The sequence below is a fragment of the Erythrolamprus reginae genome, chromosome 9 (assembly GCF_031021105.1).
Source record: "Erythrolamprus reginae isolate rEryReg1 chromosome 9, rEryReg1.hap1, whole genome shotgun sequence".
NCBI lineage: Eukaryota > Metazoa > Chordata > Lepidosauria > Squamata > Dipsadidae > Erythrolamprus > Erythrolamprus reginae.
The window spans coordinates 26015397-26038106 of NC_091958.1; the positions used below are offsets into that span (position 1 = coordinate 26015397).

General features: G+C 50.6%; 2 protein-coding genes across 2 annotated transcripts in view; one reads left to right on the forward strand and one right to left on the reverse strand.

The window, feature by feature from the left end:
- SF3B3 (splicing factor 3b subunit 3) overlaps window positions 1–4330 on the reverse strand; it is a 45870-nt gene extending 41540 nt beyond the window's left edge. Inside the window, exons 1-3 of the mRNA XM_070760565.1 lie at window positions 4203–4330; window positions 3611–3716; window positions 720–1046 (exon numbers count right to left, since the gene is read on the reverse strand). Coding sequence (XP_070616666.1) covers window positions 720–1046; window positions 3611–3680 — 397 coding nt within the window. The 5' untranslated portion in view covers window positions 3681–3716; window positions 4203–4330. The remainder of the gene's footprint in view (window positions 1–719; window positions 1047–3610; window positions 3717–4202) is intronic.
- Window positions 4291–22710, forward strand: COG4 (component of oligomeric golgi complex 4). The gene is made up of 19 exons (XM_070760566.1): window positions 4291–4503; window positions 4581–4663; window positions 4755–4869; window positions 6342–6516; window positions 7721–7914; window positions 9367–9472; window positions 10334–10491; window positions 11662–11720; window positions 13068–13201; window positions 15790–15908; window positions 16916–17082; window positions 17983–18148; window positions 19297–19359; window positions 19750–19866; window positions 20130–20222; window positions 21134–21217; window positions 21449–21550; window positions 21845–21973; window positions 22155–22710. Exons 1-19 carry the CDS (start codon window positions 4411–4413, stop codon window positions 22287–22289), a joined length of 2292 nt encoding a protein of 763 aa, XP_070616667.1. The 5' UTR covers window positions 4291–4410; the 3' UTR covers window positions 22290–22710.

The following is a 22710-nucleotide window of genomic DNA, read 5'->3' on the forward strand; positions in this document are numbered from 1 at the left end:
AGCTCTACAAGCAAAACCATTAAAATCTTTGATCAAAACATTTACTGGTCATTTTCATATACTAGCCCTTACAGAATAAATCACAACCAACTGAGGCCAGACAACATGCTAAGTCAGTGATGGCGAACCTATGGCATGGGTGCCACAGGTGGCACATGGAGCCAAATCTACTGTCCCACGAGCAGTTGCCCTAGAACAGCTTCAATGTGTGTGTGTGCCGGCCAGCTGATTTTTTGCTTGCACAGATGCTCTAGGAGGGCGTTTTTGGCTTCCAGAGAGCCTATGGGTGGGATGGGGAGGGTGTGTTTACCCTCCCCTGGCTCCAGGAAAGCCTTTGGAGCCAGGGAAGGATGAAATACAAGCCTACTGGGCCCACCAGAAGTTGGGAAACAGGCAGTTTCCAGCCTCCAGAGGGCCTCCGGAGGGGAAGGGAAAGCTGTTTCTGACCTCCCCGGGCATTGAATTATGGATGCGGCCACTCGTGCATGCACAAAAGTGCACACGCACACTCTTTTGGCACCAGAGGAAAAAAAGTTTGCCATCACTGTGCTAAAGCATACACCATAAATTCATAAAACATACAACTCAGAGTCAAATCATTGCGAAACATGTGGAATAACACCAGATATGGACATCAGACACTAACAATATGCATCACGCTGCGTTTGTAATAAATTTCTTTAACCATGTTCCCCAACTGCCATTTGCACACCACTTACTGATCATAACAGCCCTCCCTTTGGGATCCACAGCCAAGTACTGTCCGGGAACAATTCTGCGGCAGCCACTCTTGCCAAAGGTTTCCTGATGAATTTTCTCAAACACGTTTTTAGAAGGCTGGTATTCCAGGATGACGATACGGCCTGAATCACTGCCCACCACAATGTAATCCTTGGTCCCACCAGTTAATCTGAAGGCCATGAGGGAGCGAATGATTCCAAAAACTTCTACCGTCAACAAGGTATGAACCTTTCCAGTGTTTGGGTCAGGACGAAGCAATTCCAAGATTTTCCCTCGGGAAACAACAATTTCTTGCTGTTTAGTACCTGAAAAATTCAAGCTAAAATCAGCAACTCAGGAGGATTAAAGCCTAAACTGCCCCATTAACTTCAATCCAATGGCAGTTAAGAGTCGCAAACCATATTTCTCTTGATTTCTTGTGTCTAAACTCCCAGACAGTAGCTTATTCAGTTACCCAAACCCTTTTAGGAAAGGTGGGCAAAGGTATGTAGAGATTGAGGATTCTGTAAGTTCCTTAGCAGGCAAAACAATCTGGTCTGGATGCCCCTTGGATAAAACCTAATGTGGTGAGTGAGGCTGGATCTTTTCAGAGGGAACTCTTATTACACTCGTGAAAATGGACAAGATTGGGTTGCCCCAATGTGTGGTACCATGGGGCTCTCCTGCTGTCTCTCAAATTACTTAACATCAAAACAAAGGCATGAAGGAAGCCCTCCCACAGTTGAAGGCAAAATACCATAACCGGGTTGAGGATATTCAAGCTATACAATGCTGCCCTGGACCAAGACTTGGGGAGGCTTCCAAGGGCAAAATAAACCCAGATTATATCTTTCCCAGACCAAGTAATAGAACAAAGACAGATATTTGAAGAACATCAATTCCAATGGTCAATCAGAATGAAATTGTGCTCTTTATGAAGCAGTTGGTTACTGATTTGGCAGCCCTAGTGGAATCAGAAATGGAGGCTTCCTTTGCTTATGCTAAGGTCAATTTCCCTCCCAACCTCATCTATCCTCACATAATTTGTACCCAAGGTCCATAAAAGGGGGTTGTTCTTGTTTATAACATAAGTAAAATTGGATGAAAATTATCAACTGTATACTAAATACAAGGAAAACCTATACTGCTTAAACGTGAATCAGATAGGACACACTAGATGAGCTAAATCTACTTTATTTTAAGGCAATAAAATACAGAATCCTGCAAGTCTCAAAATATGAACTTCCAGTCACTACTTTTAAACGCTTCATACATTAGATTTGATCCTCTTCTTTTATTTCTCTGATTCTTAAACCACTGAGGGTTCCTGCCTTTCATCTGTTTTGCTTCCTAGGCAGCAGCTCTTTCCTGCCTTCCATTACATGTAGGCTGCAGCTCCCCACATCTTTGCTCAACAGTTGGTACACCAGATGCAAGTCTACACACAGTGGGGTGCTTGAGCAGTATCATGTATGCCTTGGTCACCCCCAGCTAGGTTACTGTAACGCTCATCACTTGGGGTTGCCTTTGGAGAAGACCTGGAAGCTACAAGTGGTCCAGAACGGAGTAGTGGAACTACTGCTGAGTCAATCCTTCCACCGAAGCCTAGTAGCACCTCTTCTAAAGTTGCTGCCTTGGTTACCAATAGGCTTTCAGAGGCAACAACAACTCAAACTACATTAGGCATTGCCTAGCATGGCGGAATACAGTGATCCCCCGTTTATTGCGTCCCCAACCATTGCGAACAGGGTACTTCGCTATTTTTCAACCCGGAAGTCAAAATACCATCTACGCATGCGTGCCCGTTTTTTCTATGGGCACGCATGCGTAGATGGCAACCCGGAGATCAGCTGCTGGGCGGCTTCCCTGAGTCTTCCCCCTCTTGCTGGCGTCAGCGAGGAGTTTCCCCACCGCCCACGCAAACTCCTCGCTGCCGCCCGCCCTTCGCCCGCCCACGCCGTTCATTCTCGCCGCTTTTGAGCTGAGTCCGGAAGCGAATTCGCTCCCGGACTCAGCTCGAAAGCGCCGATAGCAAGCGCCAAGGAACGGCTTGTCCACGCTGGTTCTCGGCGCTTTCGAGCTGAGTCCGGGAGCGAATTCGCTTCCGGACTCAGAGAATGAACGGCGTGGGCGGGCAGCAGCGAGGAGTTTGCGTGGGCGGTGGGGAAACTCCTCGCTGACGCCAGCAAGAGGGGGAAGACTCAGGGAATTCGCTCCCGGACTCAGCTCGAAAGCGCCGAGAACCAGCGTGGACAAGCCGTTCGTTGGCGCTTGCTATCGGCGCTTTTGAGCTGAGTCCGGAAGCGAATTCGCTCCCGGACTCAGCTCGAAAGCACCGAGAGCCAGCGCCCCCCGGACCCCCAACCCGGGTTTGGGGGGCTGCTAGGAAGCCCTCCATGCCAGCGGCAAACAGCCGCGCCGCCCCCAATCTTCGGCTCCTCGCTAGCGCTGTGGGAGTAAACACCATCTGCACATGCGCAGATGGTGTTTTTACTTCCGCAGCGCTACTTCGCGAAAACCCGCTCGTTGCGGGGGGTCCTGGAACGGAACCCTCGCAACGAGCGGGGGATCACTGTATTGGTAAGAGTATCTTGAAAAGGCCTACTGAGAGGCCTTCCTCCACCAATCAGTGGTGGGCTACGAGCCGGAACGCTAAATTAGACAAGTAACAGAGCCTTCTCTGCTGTGGTCACCAGGCTTCGGAATCCTTTTACCCCTCTTACAGCATCTGAACTGCCCACAACTCCACCCAGGTTTTCATTCTAGTTGATTGCTAGCCGCCTCCTTCTTAGAGGAGGTTGAACCATCGTTCCCATCCTCAGGTCCTGCCTGCCCTCCCTCCCCTGGAGCCGCAGTCGAGGGGCGGCCCTGCCGTCAGAGGGAAGCTTACCTGAGAAATTCCCGTGGATGGCATAGCTGATGCCGGTGGCCCGTTGGAGAGTTAAGTTGTACAGGAACATGGCGCCGGTGGAGGTCGCGTCCCTTCAGGCCGCCAGCTAGGAAAGGAGGGAAGCAGCGAGTCCCATCAGCAGAGTTTCCCAACCGTGGCCACTTGAAGATATTTGGACTTCAACTCCCAGCAGGGGAATTCTGGGAGTTGAAGTCCAGATATCTTCAAGTCGCCAAGGTTGGGAAACACTGCCGTCAGTCTCGCGGGCTGCCTGGAACCCCGGCAAGGCCCGAAGGCCCCAAGAGCCGAGCCTCCCTTCCCCGGGGCTGCCAACTCTTCAGCAGGGAAGCGACGGGGCCCGGGGAGAAAGGCCACACGTCTTTTCCCGAACGCCTTTAGGCCCCAGTCTGCACGCAGGGCGGGAAAGGCGGCGGCAGGTTAATGGGCCAGGCCCGAGATGGGAGAGAGACCCGCGCAGGCCGGCGCCGGCGCCAAAGGCGAGGCTGGCGAGGGAGTCGGGCCCTCCCGCACCCGCCTTCCTAGGGACGGGACCGCCCGCCAGCCTCCCCGGCCGAGATTCAGCGGTACCTACCGCAGAACGGCGCGGATGGCGGCAGATCCCCTGGCCGCCTTGCCCGCCGCACGGCCCGCGCTCCTCCCCGGGGTCCTTCGAGGCACGCGGCGCGCGGGCTGCCCGTCGCCGCGCCTGACGCGTCGCCCGGGCCGCGAGGCCCCCAATTCGGACCGTGCCTCAGGCCCCGCCTCGGCGCCTCAGGCCCGACCGGATCTCCGCCGCTGAGATGTGCGCCTCGGCCCTGTCGCTGGAGCAGCTGCGCGGCCTGACCGAACTGCCGGAGCTGGAGGCGGCCTACGGGCGCCTGTGCCGCGAGGAGGTAAGAGGGGGGGATGTGGAGTGTGGGGGCGAGGCGGCCTATGGGGCCTCTTCGAACGCGCGTTGGCTTCGTTGCAGGGCGAGACGCGGGCGGAGCTGGAGCAGCTGCTGGAGCAGCGCGGCGCCCTGGAGGGGAAGGTGGCGGCGCTGCACCGGATGGGGTGAGTGGCCGAGGCCGTGTGGGCAGGCCGCGAGGGGGCTTTCCTGGGGCGGGGTTCCTCAGCCGCCACTCTCCTTTCTCCGCCTCCGCAGTCCCAACCTGCAGCTGATCGAGGGGGACGCGCAGCAGCTGGGGGGCACCATCGCCTTCACCTGCCGCCTGGCAGAGAACGTCAGCAGCAAAGTCCGCCAGCTGGACCTGGCCAAGGTGGGTCCTCGCCGACGCCTGCCCGGACGAGAAGCGCCGAGGGAGGGAAGGAGGGAGGGAGGAAAGCGCTGGGCTCTATGCAGCACCGAACCCTGTGGAAGCGGCAGACAGAAATGGGAGCGAAAGTGGAGTTGGGGAAAGCGAAGAAAGGGAACCTCTGTTTCTTTCTTTTTAGTTCTTTTTATTTGTTTATAATTTCTATATAAAGGAATTATTAATTAGGTTTTGTAATTTGGCTAATTGGGCGTTACTATGAGATATCATTTGTTTTTTGGGGGGGTTTGTCCCCTTGAGTCGGTCATTGGAAGTTTTTTGGTGTTTTTTTAGAGATTTCATATTAATGGGCGGTTATTGTCTAAAAAGGTTTTTAAATATACAGTACATGAAAATTGACATAGAAGAGACATGGAGAAATTTGAAATTTTTCAGCCTAATCATCTTGAGATATTTAAAATGTGGAACAGCTTAAAGGAGATTTTAGCTAATAGCATATTTGTATAACATAAGAAAACTGAGCAGCTATTTTTTATCCAGATATCAAAAGTCAAGGAGATAGCATTGGTTTTAGCATACCATAATTTGTAAAATTGATCTATTGTAAAGCAAACTGATGTTGTTGGTATACTGTATTTTTATTGTATTGTGATTGGACAGAAAAATTTAAAAAATATTTGCCGGGAAAAAAAGAAAGTGGAGTGGGGGAAAAGGGGCCAAAGCCTTAAGCCTCCACTTATTTATGGAGATTCTACAGAACAGCCATAGCTGCAAAGGATCGCGTCTTGAGAAGTCTTTTTAACGTCATTCCACACAGGGAACAAAATGGTTTTGAAACGCTTTGGAGTTGGTATTTGTTAACGTAGCCCCAAGTATTTAAGCTTTTACTCCACCTTAAAAACCTAATTTACTTGTCAATGTTTCATTATTGTGTGAAGCCAAATTTCTTAAGAAGCTTTTTTTTTGGTTGCTGTTTTCAGTGTATAAGTCATCTTCTTCGTCAAGTGTTCAATAGCAGGTTTTGGGCCTTGCAGAAATAGAATTAAGTCAAAAGTGAAAACTCTCAATAACTTTCTCTTTATGCCCTTCTCATCCTCTTTAATACTTCTACTCACAACTTCCAGCGTTGACATAAAAAGTAGAGGACATCCTTGTCTTGTACACTTTTCAAATGGTTTACCTAAATCTTCATTCACAATGTTTGCTCTGATGAGTATATCGCTTTAACCCCTTGGATAAATTTCTCTCCAAAATCGGTGCCTTCCGAAAATTTAAATTTAAAGTACCAATGTACCAAACGTTTTCTCTGCATCCTCATATTGTCTCTCAGTTGTCTTTTTGGCAAAAAGCCAGATTGGTCCTGGTGAATGTAAGTCTGCAGACGTTTCTTCAATCTTTCTGCTAGTATTGCAGTAAAAAAATTAGTCCTTGTTTACTAATGAAAATGGTCTGTAAACCTACTCCCTTTGCTTTGGCAGAACCGCCTCTACCAGGCCATCCAGAGATCAGATGATATTTTGGACCTGAAGTTCTGCACCGATGGTGTCCAGGCGGCCCTGAGGAATGAAGATTATGAGCAGGCGGCGGCTCACGTCCATCGCTACCTCTCTTTGGACAAGTCGGTCATTGAGCTGAGTCGGCAGGGCCAGGAGGGTGAGGAAGCCATTTGGCACCTGGCTCTTCCTGAGCAGTCCCCCCCCCATAGTGTTAGCCCTTCCGAGGGTCTTCCTGCTCTCAGTCCTTTTGTGTCAGACTTTCTCCAGTGTCCCCTGTCTGAAACATTGTGTGAGGTCTTTACTGGAAAAGATAGGACAGTGATGGTGAACCTTTTTTTCCTTGGGTGCCAAAAGAGTGTGCGCATACACACTATCACACATGTGCGAGTGCCCACACCCATAATCCAATGCCTGGGGAGGGTGAAAACATATTTCCCTACCCCCTGGAGGCCCTCTGGAGGCTGGAAGTGGCCTGTTTTATCAACTTCCGGTGTGCCCAGTAGGCTCATGTTTCACCTTCCAGGCTCCAAACGCTTCCCAAAAACATCCTCCAGGAACCTCTGTGCAAACCAAAACTCAGATGGCCACTACACATGTACACATGGGAGCTGAGCTAGTACAATGGCTCGCGTGCCGGCAGATATGGTTCTGCGTGCCACCTGTGGCACCTGTGCCATAGATTTGTCATCAGTGAGATAGGATGTCAAATGGTATAAATTGGCATTGTGGGCCTGTACATCATTACTGTGTGACATGCATGTGATACTGTACTATACCAGACCAGGCCGAATACTATAAAATACTGCATCATGCTATATCAGCGTGATGACCATTGTGATTTTTCTTGACCCTTAAACTGTCTGTAAGAAGTCAGTAAACTCATATCAAAAACACATGCTCAAAATTTGCTTTGAAGTTGCCTCTGGCCCGCAGCAAACCTTGAATGTGGCTCTTGTTACTGGTTTTGAAGGCTACCTGCCCTGCCCAGAAAACCAGATGTTTTTGGCTTCGTTCAAAGAGTTAGAGTTGGAATTAAAGTTTATTGGAATTGGAATTAGAGTTTATCCTCTGAAATAGAGTTTGCTCCCAAGTTTTTTTCTGTCTCCAGTTCATAACCCTCTTAAGTGCTTGAATTATTTAGATAATAATTATAATAATGTATTAGATTTGTATGCCACCCCTCTCTGAAGACGCGGGCTGGCTCACAACAATAACCATACAATTTAATACAAATCTAATATTAAAAATATTAAAAAGAAGTTAAAACCCATTATTACACAATCACACCACACTCACTCATTAAATTAATCTCAGCATCTAGAAATCAAAACAATATTGCGGCTCGTTCTCTCCTCCGACAGGCACCATCACGGATGCCAACCTGAAGCTCCTGCAAGAAGCAGAACGGCAGCTGAAGACCATTGTCACTGAGAAATTTGATGCTGCCACGAAGCAGGAGGACCTGCCCCAAGTGGAGCGCTTCTTCAAGATCTTCCCCCTGCTGGGCCTGCATGACGAGGGGCTCGGTAACTTCTCCAGGTACCTCTGCAAGCAGGTGAGCAGCTTGCAGGCCTGGGGGTGAACAGAAACACTTGGGCTGCTGAGAGGATTTCTGACTTCTCTGCACTCTCTCCGTCTGGCGGATGGACCGATGGAAGAAATCTAGCAGCCCGGATTATTTCTCTGATCCACGTTCAGTTGGCTAAAGACAAAAAGAAGCCAGCATCCTTTCAGAAACCAAACAAAGTCCCATTGCTCACTGATTTCATTTGGTTTCAGTGTTCCTTCAGGGGCTTTTGCAGTTTCCTAGATATTTGCAGTTTTTTTCATTGAGCTGCAATCCGTTTTTCTTCCAATGTTTGAGATGTGTTCATTGTCATAGGAAAGCGTAAGCTGTCAGGCTTCACATTGCCATTGTGTTCATCTGGTATCGGCAGTACTGCAGAGATAGTTAAAAAGCTAAAATACCTGGAGGTGCACCCCTAAGCTGGTGGTGGTTACCAATCTTTTATAGATGGCTAAGATTTCTCTCCATTCCTTCTATAATTTTGAATTTCCCTGGAGCTTGCATATTTTTTGTGCGTGTGATAAATTCATAGTTCTCGCTTCAAGAATACAGTACAGGCTACTTCACCAGAAAATAATTTAAAATTACAAAAATGATTTATAACTTACCCCCTAAAGGGAATTTAAGTACAAATACTATATATTATGCTATATGTTAATTGGTTTTGCTATTATTGTTTAGTGTACTTAAATAAGTAATTATATTATAAGATTTTTGTTTGTTTGTTCCTTTTTGTTTGTTTGTTTTGTTTGTCGATATGTGTTGATTTGGCATTGTTTCAATCTACGATGTATACCATTTATTTTGTTTGTGTAAATGTGTATATATGTAATTTTAAAAAAAATCTAAAAAAAAGAAAAGAATACAGGCTACTGCCTTACCTCTTTTTTAAATTTATTAAATGCCCATTTCCTGGAACCCAATATTAATCATCTTTTCCCCTTGGTTTTCTATAAGTTTTGAGAATTCCAGTATGGAGCAAATCTCTTCACTGTATTTTCATCATTAGCATTTCCTTGGCCATCTGTTCCCTACCACTTGCAATATGTGTGGATTTCCTTTGAATCATCTGAATGAGGAATCTTGCCAAGAATTCATAGAAGATGCACTGAGTGTGTTTTGTCTGTCCCAGCTGATAATTGAAGACTTTTGTAACTGCCTATTATTGGTTCCTTGGAGCAGTGTTTCCCAACCTTGGCAACTTGAAGATATTTGGACTTCAATTCCCAGAATTCCCCAGCCAGCAAATGCTGGCTGGGGAATTCTGGGAGTTGAAGTCCAAATATCTTCAAGTTGCCAAGGTTGGGAAACACTGCCTTGGAGTATCTCCAGTTTGTTTCAGGAAGTGTTTGGGGAGTTGGTGTGCATGAAGGGGGGATGGCAGCCGTCTTGCACCAATGGGAGACGACGGAGCAGGCTAAGGGAGCCTCTTCTTTCCAGGTGGCTAACAAAGCAGAAGAGAATTTGCAGCTAGCGTTACAGACCGACCCAACAGACCGGCGCTATGCAGTCCTGTTTGCAGACACACTGACGCTCCTCTTTGAAGGTAAAGTTCTGCTCCGCTTTCATCCTGAAAACTCAGAACTGAATCAGGTGTTTCTCCTTGGGTGCGCCCCAAAGGGACCTCCGCTGAGCTCCTGCGGGCTGCTTCCCTATGGAACCTCTCATCCCGGAGAAGAAAGGAAGCAGGAAGCTGGACTGAGGCCTCCAGGCAGTCTTTTGAGTTGTAACAAAATACAAAGCCTTGATAGGATAGAGAGGGGAAGAGGAAGGAAGTAAGGAAGATGTGGAATTGGCAGGGGCCTTTTGCTGTGGGTCTGGCTGGTTTCTGTATCCTAGGCCGGGTTGGATGTGAGTGGCTCTTCCCCGCATTCAAGAGTGAGCAGGCAAAGTCAAAAAACCCTACTTTGTAATTCATTGATTCCTAGCATGTTCCTCTTCTTTGAAACATAGGAGATTGACGGTAGAAAAAGACCTCCTGGTCCATCTAGTCTGCCCTGATACTATTTCCTGTATTTTATCTTAGGATGGATCTATATTTATCCCAGGCATGTTTCAATTCAGTTACTGTGGATTTACCAGCCACGTCTGCTGGAAGTTTCTTCCAAGCATCTATTCCTCTTTCAGTAAAATAATATTTTCTCACGTTAACTTCTAATCTTTCCCCCAACTGACTTCAGATTGTGCTCCCTTGTCCTTGTGTTCACTTCCCTATTAAAAACACTTCCCTCCTCAACCTTATTTAACCCTTTAACGTATTTCAATGTTTCGACCATGACCCCCCCCCCCCCCTTTCCCTTCTATCCTGCAGACTATACAGGTGGAGTTCATTTGTGTTAAAAACGAGCAAATTTGGCAGAAGCCGTTCTGCTCCCTGTCCCTGAGATTTGTTGGGGTTCCTTTGCAGGGATTGCACGTATTGTGGAGACCCACCAGCCCATTGTGGAGACGTACTATGGACCCGGCAGGCTTTATGCTTTGATCAAGCACCTGCAGGCGGAATGCGACCAGCAGGTGGAGAAAGTGGTGGAGAAGTTCATCCAGCAGAGAGACTATCGTAGGCAGGTGAGGGAAGGAGGGGGGAGGAGGCTGGGTGGGTCTCCTGGGACTGGCCAGCTCTCGGGAGCGTGCCTGGGACAGAAAATAAACCCCTGCCTCGAATGTCCTTCCGAAGGTCCCAGTTGAACTGCACCAGGAAAGACAGGCTGTCAAATGCGCTGGGGCCAGGGAAACTTAACTCACCCCACGTGTTCAGCATTGGGCAGCGGAGGGCATTTGGCCTCAGCCGTGGCTCCCTTCTTCTCCTGCCCAGCATTACAGGAGCTCTTCTGACTGTAAATCAGAATCCCAGCGACCGGTCAGGTCCCACAGAGTCGGCCTCCTTCAGGTTCCATCAACCAGACAATGTTGTTTGGTGTAGCCTAGGGAGAGAGCCTTCCATTTGGGGGCACTGGCCCTCTGGAATCAGCTTCCCCTGGAGATTCGGACGGCCCCCGTCCTCCTTGCCTTCCATAAGTGTCTGAAGACTCACTTATGCCGCCAGACTTGGGGCCATTAGATCTTTGCCCCCCCGCCCAATAAATGTGTTGAGAGAATGTGGAGTGAATGGAATGACTGTTTTCTCTGGTTTTGGGGGGGGGGGGGTTAGATTTTTTAATTAGTTAATTGGATTAAGATATTTTATATGGTGTGAGCCGCCCTGAGTCCTTGGAGAGGGGGGGCATAGAAGTGCAATCAATCAATCAATAAATAAATAATCGCTAAGAACTCCTGGCACTTCTAGAGAAGGAAGAGGAGCCCTTGAGGTTGGCCTTGGGCCCAGTTGGGGTCCTGGGGAGCAGTGGGGCTTGTCCAGGCCAAGACTCCTACCTGGGCTACGCAGGGGGAGGAAGCGGCTGTCCAGGGGGGAGAGCCTGGGCTCAGATTTCCCCAGTTCGCCTCGTCTTTGCAAGCGTGAGCCGGGCTGCATCGAAACAGGAAAGGGGCGGCCAAGGGTTCTCTTGCTTCCAAGGCATTTGGCAGCCTGCCGAGCTTGGCCTTTCCCAGAGCTGGACACGCCGCTCCCAGCCCTGCCAGCGAGGGCTCAGAGAGTCCCGCAAGTGGGGCCGGGAGCAGCAGGGCCTTCTCCTCTGACCTCCTTCAGCTTTGCTGGGGCTGGGGCGTCTCCTGCCTGCTTGGCCTTGCCCTGACAAGAGGGCCCAGGGACTGACGGCTCTTCTCTCCCAATTCTTGCAGTTCCAGCACGTTCAGAGCAGCGCGATGAGGAGCCTGACAGGAGAAAAGATCGAACCCAGGTGGGCCTCTTTTTTTCAGGTGAAAGCAAGGCAGGTTTTTTACTGGGGGGAGGCTGAGATTTGCCGGGCAACAATGTCTGCGCTGGGCTTTCTCCCAACTTTATCGGACTGGCTGCCCATCTGCCGAAAGCCTCCAACAGGGCCAGCGCTCCCATACAGGTGCTTCTCCTCCCAAAGGGTGTGAGCAGAAAGTGGTTGGTGGTTGGGGTCTTTGGATGACACCCCCCCCCCCCCCCGAGGAGTGTGACTTGCCTGGAAACCTTCACTCTCTAAGCCAGTGATGGCGAACCTATGGCATGGGTGCCATAGGTGGCACACGGAACCATATCTGCTGGCACGCGAACTGTTACCCAAGCTCAGCTCCAATCAATGTGCATGTATGTTCTATACATGCTGATTTTTGGCTGGCACACGGGCTCTGGGGGAGCTTTTTGGCTTCCAGAGAGCCTCCAGGGGGATGGGGGAGGGCATTTTTTCCCTCCTTCGACTCCAGGAAAGACTTTGGAGCCTGGGGAGGGCAAAACACAAGCCTACTGGGCCCACCAGAAGTTGGGAAACAGGATGTTTCCAGCCTCCAGAGGGCCTCCAGTGGGTGGGGGAAGCTGTTTTCGCCTTCCCCAGGCATTGAATTATGGGTGTGGGCATTCGTGCGTGCACAATAGCAGGTGCACATGCTCTTTCAGCACCTGAGGGGAAAAAGGTTCGTCATCACTGCTCTAAGCTGCACAAGAGAAGTCAGGTGGGAGTGATTGCTTTCCCTACTGACTTTGAGATAAGTTAAAATCCCCCTTAGAGTAGCATTGTCCAACATGGGCCAAAATCCATGGCGTTCTTTGATACCAATATAATTATACAAAGCATAACTTAGTATAAATAATACAGTGTATATACATTATATAAAGTATGTATAATTTAACATTATAACTATAAATTAATTTTTATTAGAGAAATTTCAAGAGAATAAAAATGACACAAATTTTGAATGAAAAAAAAGAAAGTAAAGCATTAAAGTGGTAGGGGATATAATGAAAGGAAAAGAAAGAGAAAAAAGTTATGAAGAAGAGCTTTCCGTTTTCTTAACAGCACTTACATTTATATTTTATCCTCTCGCTTCGGTTGCGCCATAAGTTCCTTTTTTCCATAGCCTGCTCTTTCTAATCGTCCAGCCCCGATGCAGAGTCAGCCAACCATTCCTTTACCTGTGTAGGTCTTTTGGGAGAATTGAGCCAGGCAGAAGGAAACTGGAGGCATCCAGACCTCTGGCCCAGGTGGCTCCTTGTTGGAGATGCTGGCTCAACAGAGGTGGTGCTGTTCTGCGGCTGAGCTTTCCTTTGCTTCTTCTCCCAGGGAGCTTGACCCTATCTTAACCGAGGTCACCTTGATGAACGCCCGCAGCGAGCTCTACCTGAGATTCATCAGGAGGCGCATCACCTCTGACTTTGAGGTGGGAGATTCGGTGGCCTCCGAGGACGTGAAGCAAGGTAAAACCCAGGTGTCTGCAGGAGAGCCAGGGGCATAGGGGACAGTTGGCTTCCTTCCCACAGCTCGGGATCCATGGCCATCTCTTTAGCAATGAAAGTGACCCCGCACCTCCCTCCCCAAGGCTTTGATGTGGGGAAGCCTGTAAGGAAATAAACCCTGCCACCCTGGCACAGGGGCTGCTTCTGTGTGCCTCAGGGAGAAAGTAGGCATCCAGGCGGGCTTTGCCTAACACCCACAATGGAGCCCAGAATTTTGATCACAAGTTACTACAGTTGTGAGTCACACCACATGACCAGATTCGCTTTGGCGACCATTTTTATGATAAGCGAACCATGCGGTGGTTAAGCAAACATCACATGGTGTTTTTAACCATTTTCTGCCAGATGTTTGGATTTTGGCCACACCCTGAGGCTATTTAAAGCGTAAGCATATAGAGTCATAGAATCATAGGGTTGGAAGGGACCTCCAGGGTCATCAGGTCCAATCCCCTGCTCAATGCAGGATTCATCAAACCATCCCAGAAAGATAACTGTCTAGTCTCTGTTTGAAGACCTCCAGTGAAGGCAAGCCCACCACCTCCTGTGGCAAACGGTTCCACTGGTTTATCACTGTTATAAAGTTTTTTCTGATATCTAATCTAAATCTATTCCCTTGCAGCTTCATTCCATTGTTTCTAGTCCTTCCGTGTGCTAATGAGAACAATGCTGATCCCTCTGCTCTGTGACAGCCCTTCAGATATTTGTAGACAGTTATCAAGTCTCCTCTCAGTCTTCTCCTTTGCAGACTAAACATCCCTAGATCCTTTAACCGTTCCTCATAGGACAGGGTCTCCAGTTCACTCACCATCCTTGTAACTCTCCTTTGAACTTGCTCTAGTCTATCAATGTCCTTTTTAAATTGGAGCCCCCAGAACTGAACACAGTATTCCAAGTGTGGTCCCACCAAAGTACTGTAGAGAGGAATAATTACTTCACGTGAGTGAGATCCTATGCTCCTCTTGATGCATCCCAGGATTGTGTTTGCCTTTTTTGCAGCTGCGTCACACTCTTGACTCATGTTTAATCTGTGATCCACCAGTACACCCAGGTCCTTCTCACTTGCTGGAGGTGGATTCAGTTAGTTAGCTTTGCTGTGTTCTGATTTTCCTCTTTTCTGAACTCTGGATTATATCTCTATGAGAATAATCAGTACTGGGTTGTTAGGCAACTTTGTGAATTTCGATAACTGCAGGTTTAATTGCCTGTTTACTTTAGGGGTTTGATATCGGGCCAGCTCTTAAGAAGAGAGAGTAATATTTGGACTTACTGAGAAAAGACAACCTTTTGTGTTTGTATGAACTTTCCATCATAGCTAATAAGATACAGTGGTACCTCGGTTCTCAAACGCCTCGGTTTTCATACATTTCGGATTTCAAACAAAATTTTCTGCAAAAATTTGCTTCGGTATCCAAACAAAAATTCGGATACTGAACAGAAAATTTTGTTTACTATCCGAAATGTAAGATCTGAGGGGACGAGGTCAGAGGGAATGGGAGTCGGAATCCCGACACACCCCTCCTGGCCGCCCTCTTAACAGCCTCCCAGTCTCTACCTTGTAACTGCTCCAAGCTGCAGGAAGGGTGGGGCTGGCTGCAATACTGGCAGCTTCGTGGGGCTCCTTTCCTCAGCGGTTCAGTTCGCTACCTCCAGGCAGCTGCACCAACTTTTTCCTTCCCGGCGGCGGCGGGGCTCCGGCGGCTTCCCTACGAGGAGGAGCAGCGTCAGGAACGTCATGTGATGAAGGTAAGCCGCCGGAGCCATCGCTGCCGGGAAGGAAAAAGTTGGTGCAGCTGCCTGGAGGTACCGAACTGAGCCGCTGAGGAAAGGAGTCCCCCAAAACTGCCGGTATTGCAGCCAGCCCTACCCTTCCTGCAGCTTGGAGCAGTTAGATGGGAGAGACTGGGAGGCTGTTAAGAGGGCGGCCAGGAGGGGCGTGTCGGGATTCCGACTCCCCTTCCCTCTCACCCCGTCCCCTCAGATCCTTATCCCATAGGAAATAGAGGAAATACTGTAGATTTAATTGGTTCCCAGCAAGTCAATGGGCTGGGAACCAATTAAATCCATTTCCATTATTTCCTATGGGATAAATTAATTCGGTTCTCAACCAAATCGGTTCTCAACCACACTTCTGGAACGGATTGTGGTCGAGAACCGAGGTACCACTGTATATTATTAGTGAATAGCATTGTTTGCCAAAAGTGGTGTGTGTGTCATTTCTAAGGGGAATCCACCCTGGGACACAACAGTCTTAGATTTAATTTTACTGCACAGGTAATCCTTGATTTACAGCTGATTGCTTAACAATGATTTAATTTAACAATAGCCCATAAGAATGACAGTTACAAATTAAATTTGGCTACGATCCTTGCCCTGCCTCTTTTTAAAAAAATAATCTTTATTAAATGTCTACATATAAAAACAGTCAAACAAAACATACCAAGAAAAAAAGAAAGAAATGAAGAAAAATAGACAGATAAATCATCAAGCTTCTATCTTTTTCCAGACCATTCTCCTGCTTCTTAATCATTGTGGTTCTCCTCCACCCACAGAGCATCAAAAGTGCCTGGACAAGCTGCTCCACAATTGCTTTCTGAGTTGTGCCATGCAAGAGTTGATTGGCTACTACATCCCCATGGAAGAGTACTTCATGAGAGAGACTGTGAATAAGGTAGGGAGTTCGCCTTCTCTTTCGGGATGGAGCGGGTCACCTCGAGAAGCTCAGTATTAATAATTTAATAAATTATTAGATAATATGGGGAGTAAATGTCAGAGAATCGGTCACAAAAGGAAAACCAAAAGACATACCAGAATAAGATCTTTGCTAAATATGTAAATATAATTTATGTAATAGTAAATAAGCACCATTAGTTGAGGTGTGATGGTTCTTAATAAGGGTTTCTTAATTGTTCTGTTTTTAACATTGGATTTGTAGACTGTATTGTATTGTTTGCTGGGAGCCGCTCCGAGTCCTCGGAGAGGGGCGGCATACAAATCTAATTAATAATAATAATAATAATAATAATAATAATAAATTAATAATAATAATAATAATATAATTAGATTTGTACTACAGGCACGTCACAAAAATGTCCAACTTTTAATGTTTTCTATTTCTTTTCTGTGTGAGTTTTCTGTGTGAGTTTGATTGTTTGTGTTTTGTGTGCTTAAATAAAGTTTACTTTTATAAAAAAAAAGAAAGAAAGAAGCTCAGTAGCGAGGGTGGTGGTGAGTCCCACGGAGGGTCCGTTTCCTGCATGGGAAGCCCAATGGGAAGGAAACGGCTGGGCCAGTGTAGGGGCGCCTCATCAACCTTGACTGCGCCAACCATCCAAACTTCAGACAGATGTGTTTCCAGCTTGTCAGAGATAGAAAACTAGATAGAAAACTGCAGTAAACTAGACCTCTGCTTCGGAGTTTCTCAGTTTCCCATAGGAGTGGTTTGGTTTACTAATAGTGGTTTAATCAGCAAAATGTAACACAATTGGAATCAAGCCGTAGCTGAGCGGAGGAAACGGTCAGGATGATAAGACCAGTTTGACATTTTCTGCTGAAGAGAGAGACCGTTCACTGTCTTGTCTTCAGAAGCATCAGAGTTTGGAAGTCAGGTGCCAGGTCTCCCCAACTGCCTGAGTAGAGCCAGTGTACATTATGGGTGCCTGTTGGCTTTTCCACTAGGCCGTGGCCATGGACACCTGTGAGAAGGGTCAGCTGACCTCCAGCATGGTGGACGATGTTTTCTACATCGTGAAGAAATGCATCGGGAGGGCTCTGTCCAGCTCCAGCATCGACTGCCTCTGCGCCATGATCAACCACTCCATCACGGAGCTGGAGTCCGAGTTCAGGTAGGAGGCAGAGGAGGAGGCAGGCCAGGTGTGGAGCGCTCTTGTGGGAACCCCAGGAGGTTTTGCGGCCTCTATAAGACGGGCACAAGCTGTTCTTTGGACCCCGTGGGCTCCCCACAGGCCTTACTGTTACACATCATCAGATTTGCAAATTTGGGGGCTGGACTGGGACCTCCAGAAGGTGGGAGCAGATTATCTCCAAAAGCCCTCCAATCCCACGACTTTGGTTCTATAGAATCGTGGAATTAAGGAAGGACCTTGGAGGTAGAAGGAACTCTGATTTTGAAATAGAAACATAGAAGATTGATGGCAGAAAAAGACCTCCTGGTCCATCTAGTCTGCCCTTATAGTAACTTACAAACTTCCAGCAGACGTGGTTGGTAAATCCACAGTAACTGAATTTAAACATGCCTGGGATAAACATATATCCATCCTAAGATAAAATACAGGAAATAGTATAAGGGCAGACTAGATGGACCATGAGGTCTTTTTCTGTCGTCAATCTTCTGTGTTTCTGTGTTTCCTGTATTTTATCTTAGGAAGGATCTATGTTTATCCCAGGCATGTTTAAATTCAGTTATTGTGGATTTACCAACCACGTCTGCTGGAAGTTTCTTCCAAGCATCTACTCCTCTTTCAGTCAAATAATATTTTCTCACATTGCTTATGGTCCTTTCAACTCACCTCAGATCGTGCCCCCTTGTCCGCTGGGGGGCGGGGCAGGGGGAGAGGCTTGCGGCTCGAAGCCCTGGGTGGTCCCGCCTCCTGCCTGCTGAAGAAGTCGCTCCGAGTCCTCGGAGAAGGGCGGCATACAAATCTCATAAATTAATAAAATTAATTAAATTAAGTTGGGCCCCGGAATCTCCAGCCTTCTGGACTGAGGCTCCCTCCTTTCCACAGGGAGATCCTGGGCCACAAGCTGCGGGTGGGCTTCCCGGCCACCCCTTTCCAGGACTTCCAGAGAGGGGTGACCAGCGCCGTGAGCCTCATGCACAGCAGCCTGCAGCAGGGGAAGTTCGACCCGAAAGGCATCGAGAGCACCGATGAGGCCAAGCAGTCCTTCCTGGTGCGTTGTCCAGATGCTGGGGGGGGGGGGGGGGGGCTGGGGGGGGAGGGCGTAGTGCCTGGGCTGGAGGAAAGGACGGAGGGTCTCCGAGAGAGCTAGCACAGCCGGGTTGAGGGCCAAGCGAAGTGGCCCAAAGGCTGTTGGAAGCCCCAACACAGTGTCATTCGTGGGAGAAGAGGCATCCAAATGCTTCTCTTATTCAAGTACCTGCTATACCAGTGATAGTGAACCTATGGCACGGGTGCAACAGGTGGCACGCGGAGCCATATCTGCTAGCATGCAAGCCGTTGCCCGAGCTCAGCTTCAATATGCATGTGTGTGCCAGCCAGCTGAGTTTTGGTTCCTACAGAGACTCTGGGAGGGCGTTTTTGGCTTCCAGAGAGCCTCCAGAGGGATGGGGGAGGGCATTTTTACCCTCCCTCGGCTCTAGGGAAGCCTTTGGATCCTGGGGAGGGCAAAACACGAGTTTACTGGGCCCACCAGATGTTGGGAAACAGGCCATTTCCAGCCTGCAGAGGGCCTTTGGGGGGCAGGTGAAGCTGTTTTCGCCCTCCCCAGGCATTGAATTATGTGTGTGGACACTCAGCATGCACAATAGTGTGTACATATGTTTTTTTGGGCCCCGAGGGGAAAAAGGTTTGCCATCACTCTGCTATACAATTAATTCCTGTTGAGGAGGAAAGGAGGCGGGAAGGTCGTTGATTGGGTCTTGTATTGGGAGGCAGCAAGGGGGCAGGTGGCCGGCCTTGGCCTCAGAGGGCTGCCCCACAGGCCAAGGCCTGGTCCTGAGGCCCAAACTCATGGTGTTCCCTTTGCAGTGGCCTCTCCCGAGGGACTGGGCCTGGGCTGCAGGGCTGGTGGAAACGGAAACGGTAGCTGCCTGTCTCCATCCGTTGGGCCAGGCTCTGTCCTCTCCTGCGTGGGGAAGAGCCCCGTGCTGAGCCTGCAGAGCTCAGGAGGGGAAAGGAAGCGGAGGGCCGGGTGCAAAGGAAGCCTTCCTTCGCGCTCCCTCCCTCCTCCTGGCCCCTGTTTCTTCCCCAGAGCTGCCATGACGGAAAGGCTGACCTTGGGCGACACTCGGGCCCTTATGGGGTGGTTGCTCCGCAAGGCCGGGACAGGGGCTGACGGTTGTGCTTCCTCCGCTTCAGGTGACTTTAAACAACGTGGAGGCCTGCAGCGAGAACATTATGACCCTGAAGAAGACCCTGGAGGTACTGGTGGGCTCTCGGCTGGAAGCAGCCGGCCTTGGGGTCGCTGCGTGTTTGTGCGATTCAGAGCCACCTTGGGGCTGAGATGGACACGAATTCCTAGAATCAACCTCATGCTTTATTTTGGGAGGCCCTGCCTGGCTTATTCCAAAGACGGGACCCAGGATATGAAGCACCTGCGTAAAAACTCAGGGAGGCGGAGTTTGGAGACGTAGAGACGCAGGCTGTGTGGGAAACGGGGGGGGGGGGGCGAACGGAGGCTGCCTGCAAGGGGGGGTGGATGCTGCCCCACCTTCTGCTGCTCTGCTTCATCCCCCCCCCCACCCCGGACTCGAGGCCTCCCTCCTGCAGAGCAATCCCCGTTTGCAGCTGGATTTCTGGATTTCCTTGCAGAGCGACTGTTCGGAGCTGCTGAGCCAGGGCTTTGGAGGAGAGCAGGCTCGGCTGAAGCTGGACAGCTGCCTCTCGGACATGGACGCTGTCTCCAGCAAGTTCCGTGACCTGCTGCAGGTGAGTTTTGGGGGCATCCCCAGGAGGGAGTGAAGGAGGCAGCTTGTCTTCCCCTCGCCCACCTTTCGCGGAGCGTTTCTCTGCTTCGGCTCAGAGAGAAGATGCCAGTCTTGAGGTGGGGGCAGCTTCTCTCAGCCCAAAGGCCAGGCCCCGCCGGCTCTGCCCCTTTACCAGGATTGGCTCGCAAGCGGGGGCTGCCAGCTATAGGGAGGGCAGGAGACCTCCTGGGGTGAGGCTGCCCACTGACTTTTCTTCCCTCTCAGGAAGGCCTGAACGAACTCACCAGCTCAGCGGTCAAGCCGCAGGTGAAGCCCTGCATTAACCTCTTCCTCTCCATCTCCCACAACATCGAGGAGGTCAGTGCTCAGCCCTCGCTTGCTTGCCTTGCCCCCCCCCCCCCCGCCACCTTTGGAGACTGCCCTGGGGCTTCTCTAGAGGAGGGGAGATGAGGTGGAGTCGGGAGGCTGCTGGGGGGGAGAGAGGGAGCTTGAATGAGACCTGGTGTGCTCATTCCGTACACTGTGAACAGCCCGGAAAGGCTGATTCTCCAGATTGTCCTCCTGGACTGAGGGGAGGAGGGGGCAGGTCAAAAAGCTTCCTCAGTGCAGCAGGGATCCAACATTGCTTTGGGGGTCTCTCCCCTTTCCTGGCCTCCCTGAAGAGTTGGGGAGGAGGAAGAGGAGGAGGAGGAGCGGCCTGGAGGCTGGCGTTTCTGGGCAGGGGGGCCTGGCCAGTCAAGGGCCGGGGGGGGGGGGGGGGCTACTGCCCGGATTGGGGGGGAGGAGGACACAGTGGGGTAGTGAAAATGGAGCTCCACCCCAGAGCACCCAATTTGCACTGAAAGATGTTGAAAGAAAATGCATAAGCCACGGCCACAGTGTGGTAGTAAAAACTTTGGTAGCCCGTCACTGTCAATGGCCATCCTTGCAGCAGACTCCCTTCTTCCTGCATGCACTCCCCAGGGAAGAGCCCTGCTGCCTCCCGAGCCCCCCAGCCTTCCTTTCGTCCTGCTAAGCGCCCCCAGGAGGAGCAGGAGCCGGGCCCCTGGGCTCTCAAGCCTTTGCCAGTCCAGCCGAGTCTCTGGAGCTTCTCTGGAGGGGGAGCAGCCCAGGCCTCGTAGATGCGGCTGAGCCCCTCCATCCCGTCCCTTTGGCTGTACCTGCTGGCTTCGGGGGGGGGCGCGGCTGGTGCTCGAGGGAGGCAGAGGAGAGGAAGGCGGTGTAGAGAGAGACCCCCCCCACACCCCTGTCCTCTGCTGCTCTTTCAGGAAGAGTTCAATGACTACGAGGCCAACGACCCCTGGGTGCAGCAGTTCATTCTTAACCTGGAGCAGCAGATGGTGGAGTTCAAGGTGGGTCCGGCAGGAGCTGGCAGGGAATCCCTGGGCCCTTCGGCATACACAAATAATACATAAATACAGGCACTGTCCCCTTGGCATCTTTTTCCCTGGACCCCCCAGCCTCTCTGGACAGGGGCCGGCTAGCAGCCTTGTCCGTCCCGTCCCCCCCGGCCTGCCTTGCTCTGCTTCTGGCAACAGGGCCCTCCCCCACCAGGCTTTCTCCCCTCCTCCTCCTCTCTGCAGGCAGGACTCTCCCCCGTCATCTACGACAGCCTCACCAGCCTGATGACCACCCTGGTCGCTCTGGAGCTGGAGAAGGTGGTTCTCAAGTCCACCTTCAGCCGGGTAAGTTGGGGGAGGGAGTGCCAGTAGAGCTTAGCCTGCAGATCGACGGCAAGACACGCCGGCCTTAAAATCTGAATCTTAATTCTTTATATGTAGAATAATTTCAAGTCACTTCAAATAAAAGTGTCCGGTCTTCCACATGGTAGTTATTTTCCTTTTTCCCACTCCCCAATGGGCTTCTCTGGAAGTGGGCCTCTCCCCGAACTCCAGAGGGGCCTCCATTGCAGCAGGGGGGCCTGCTGGGGCCAGGAGGGGCGCCTCCTCAGCCCCGCTCTGCTCTCTCTCCCTCCTCAGCTGGGCGGCCTGCAGTTTGACAAAGAGCTGAGGTCCCTGATTGCCTACCTGACCACCGTCACCACCTGGACCATCCGTGACAAGTTTGCCCGGCTCTCCCAGATGGCCACCATCCTCAACCTGGAACGGGTGAGGCCTCCGGATTGGACCTCCTAGGCAGGGCAGCCCGGGGGGAGGAGGGTGTTGGGGGGGGTGGCGGAGTAGAGCCCCACCCTAGATGGGTCAAAGGCCTTCTGGATGCCAGGCAGGGGGCTGTCCGGTCCTTGGTCAGACGGGCAAGCAGCATTTCCCACTCTCTCTCTCTCTTTAGGTGACGGAGATCCTGGACTACTGGGGGCCCAACTCGGGCCCTCTGACGTGGTGCCTGACGCCCGCCGAGGTCCGCCAAGTGCTGGCCCTCCGGATGGATTTCCGAAGTGAAGACATCAAGCGGCTGCGCCTGTAGCCACCGCAGGGGAGCAGCCGTTCGTGTCGCCTCTTCCTCCTGCCCGGATGGAAGCTGAGCCAGTGGCCACCTTGGTGGGGAAAACAGGACAACGCTTTCTATGTGAAAGTGAACGCGGGGACGTTTCCCTCCAGCAGCCTCAGCTGGGTTGGGGCCTCTCACTTCCCTGCGTGTGTGCAAGACGGCTGCCCATCCTGCCAGGCCTGGGAGGGGCTGTTCCCTCATGGCAGGAAAAAGGTTCCCTGGACCACGGTTAAAGGGCCCCTCCCTCATGGGGTATGGCTCTCTGCTGTGGGGGCGGAGCCATTTCCTGGAACCTTCCATGGGGGGGGGGGCAGGACTACGCCAGGGGCCAACACAGAGATGGCCAAACTAGCTGTCAGATCCAAAGGAATTTAAAATAAACCTGCTACCACCACAA

What these genes read in the sequence shown, in the direction of transcription:
- COG4 (XM_070760566.1), top strand. Translation starts at nt 4,411, where the DNA reads ATGTGCGCCTCGGCCCTGTCGCTGGAGCAGCTGCGCGGCCTGACCGAA. An exon ending in GAGCTGGAGTCCGAGTTCAG is followed by an intron (nt 17,083 to 17,982) that starts GTAGGAGGCAGA and finishes TCCTTTCCACAG; the next exon opens with GGAGATCCTGGGCCACAAGC. An exon ending in AGTTCCGTGACCTGCTGCAG is followed by an intron (nt 19,867 to 20,129) that starts GTGAGTTTTGGG and finishes CTTCCCTCTCAG; the next exon opens with GAAGGCCTGAACGAACTCAC.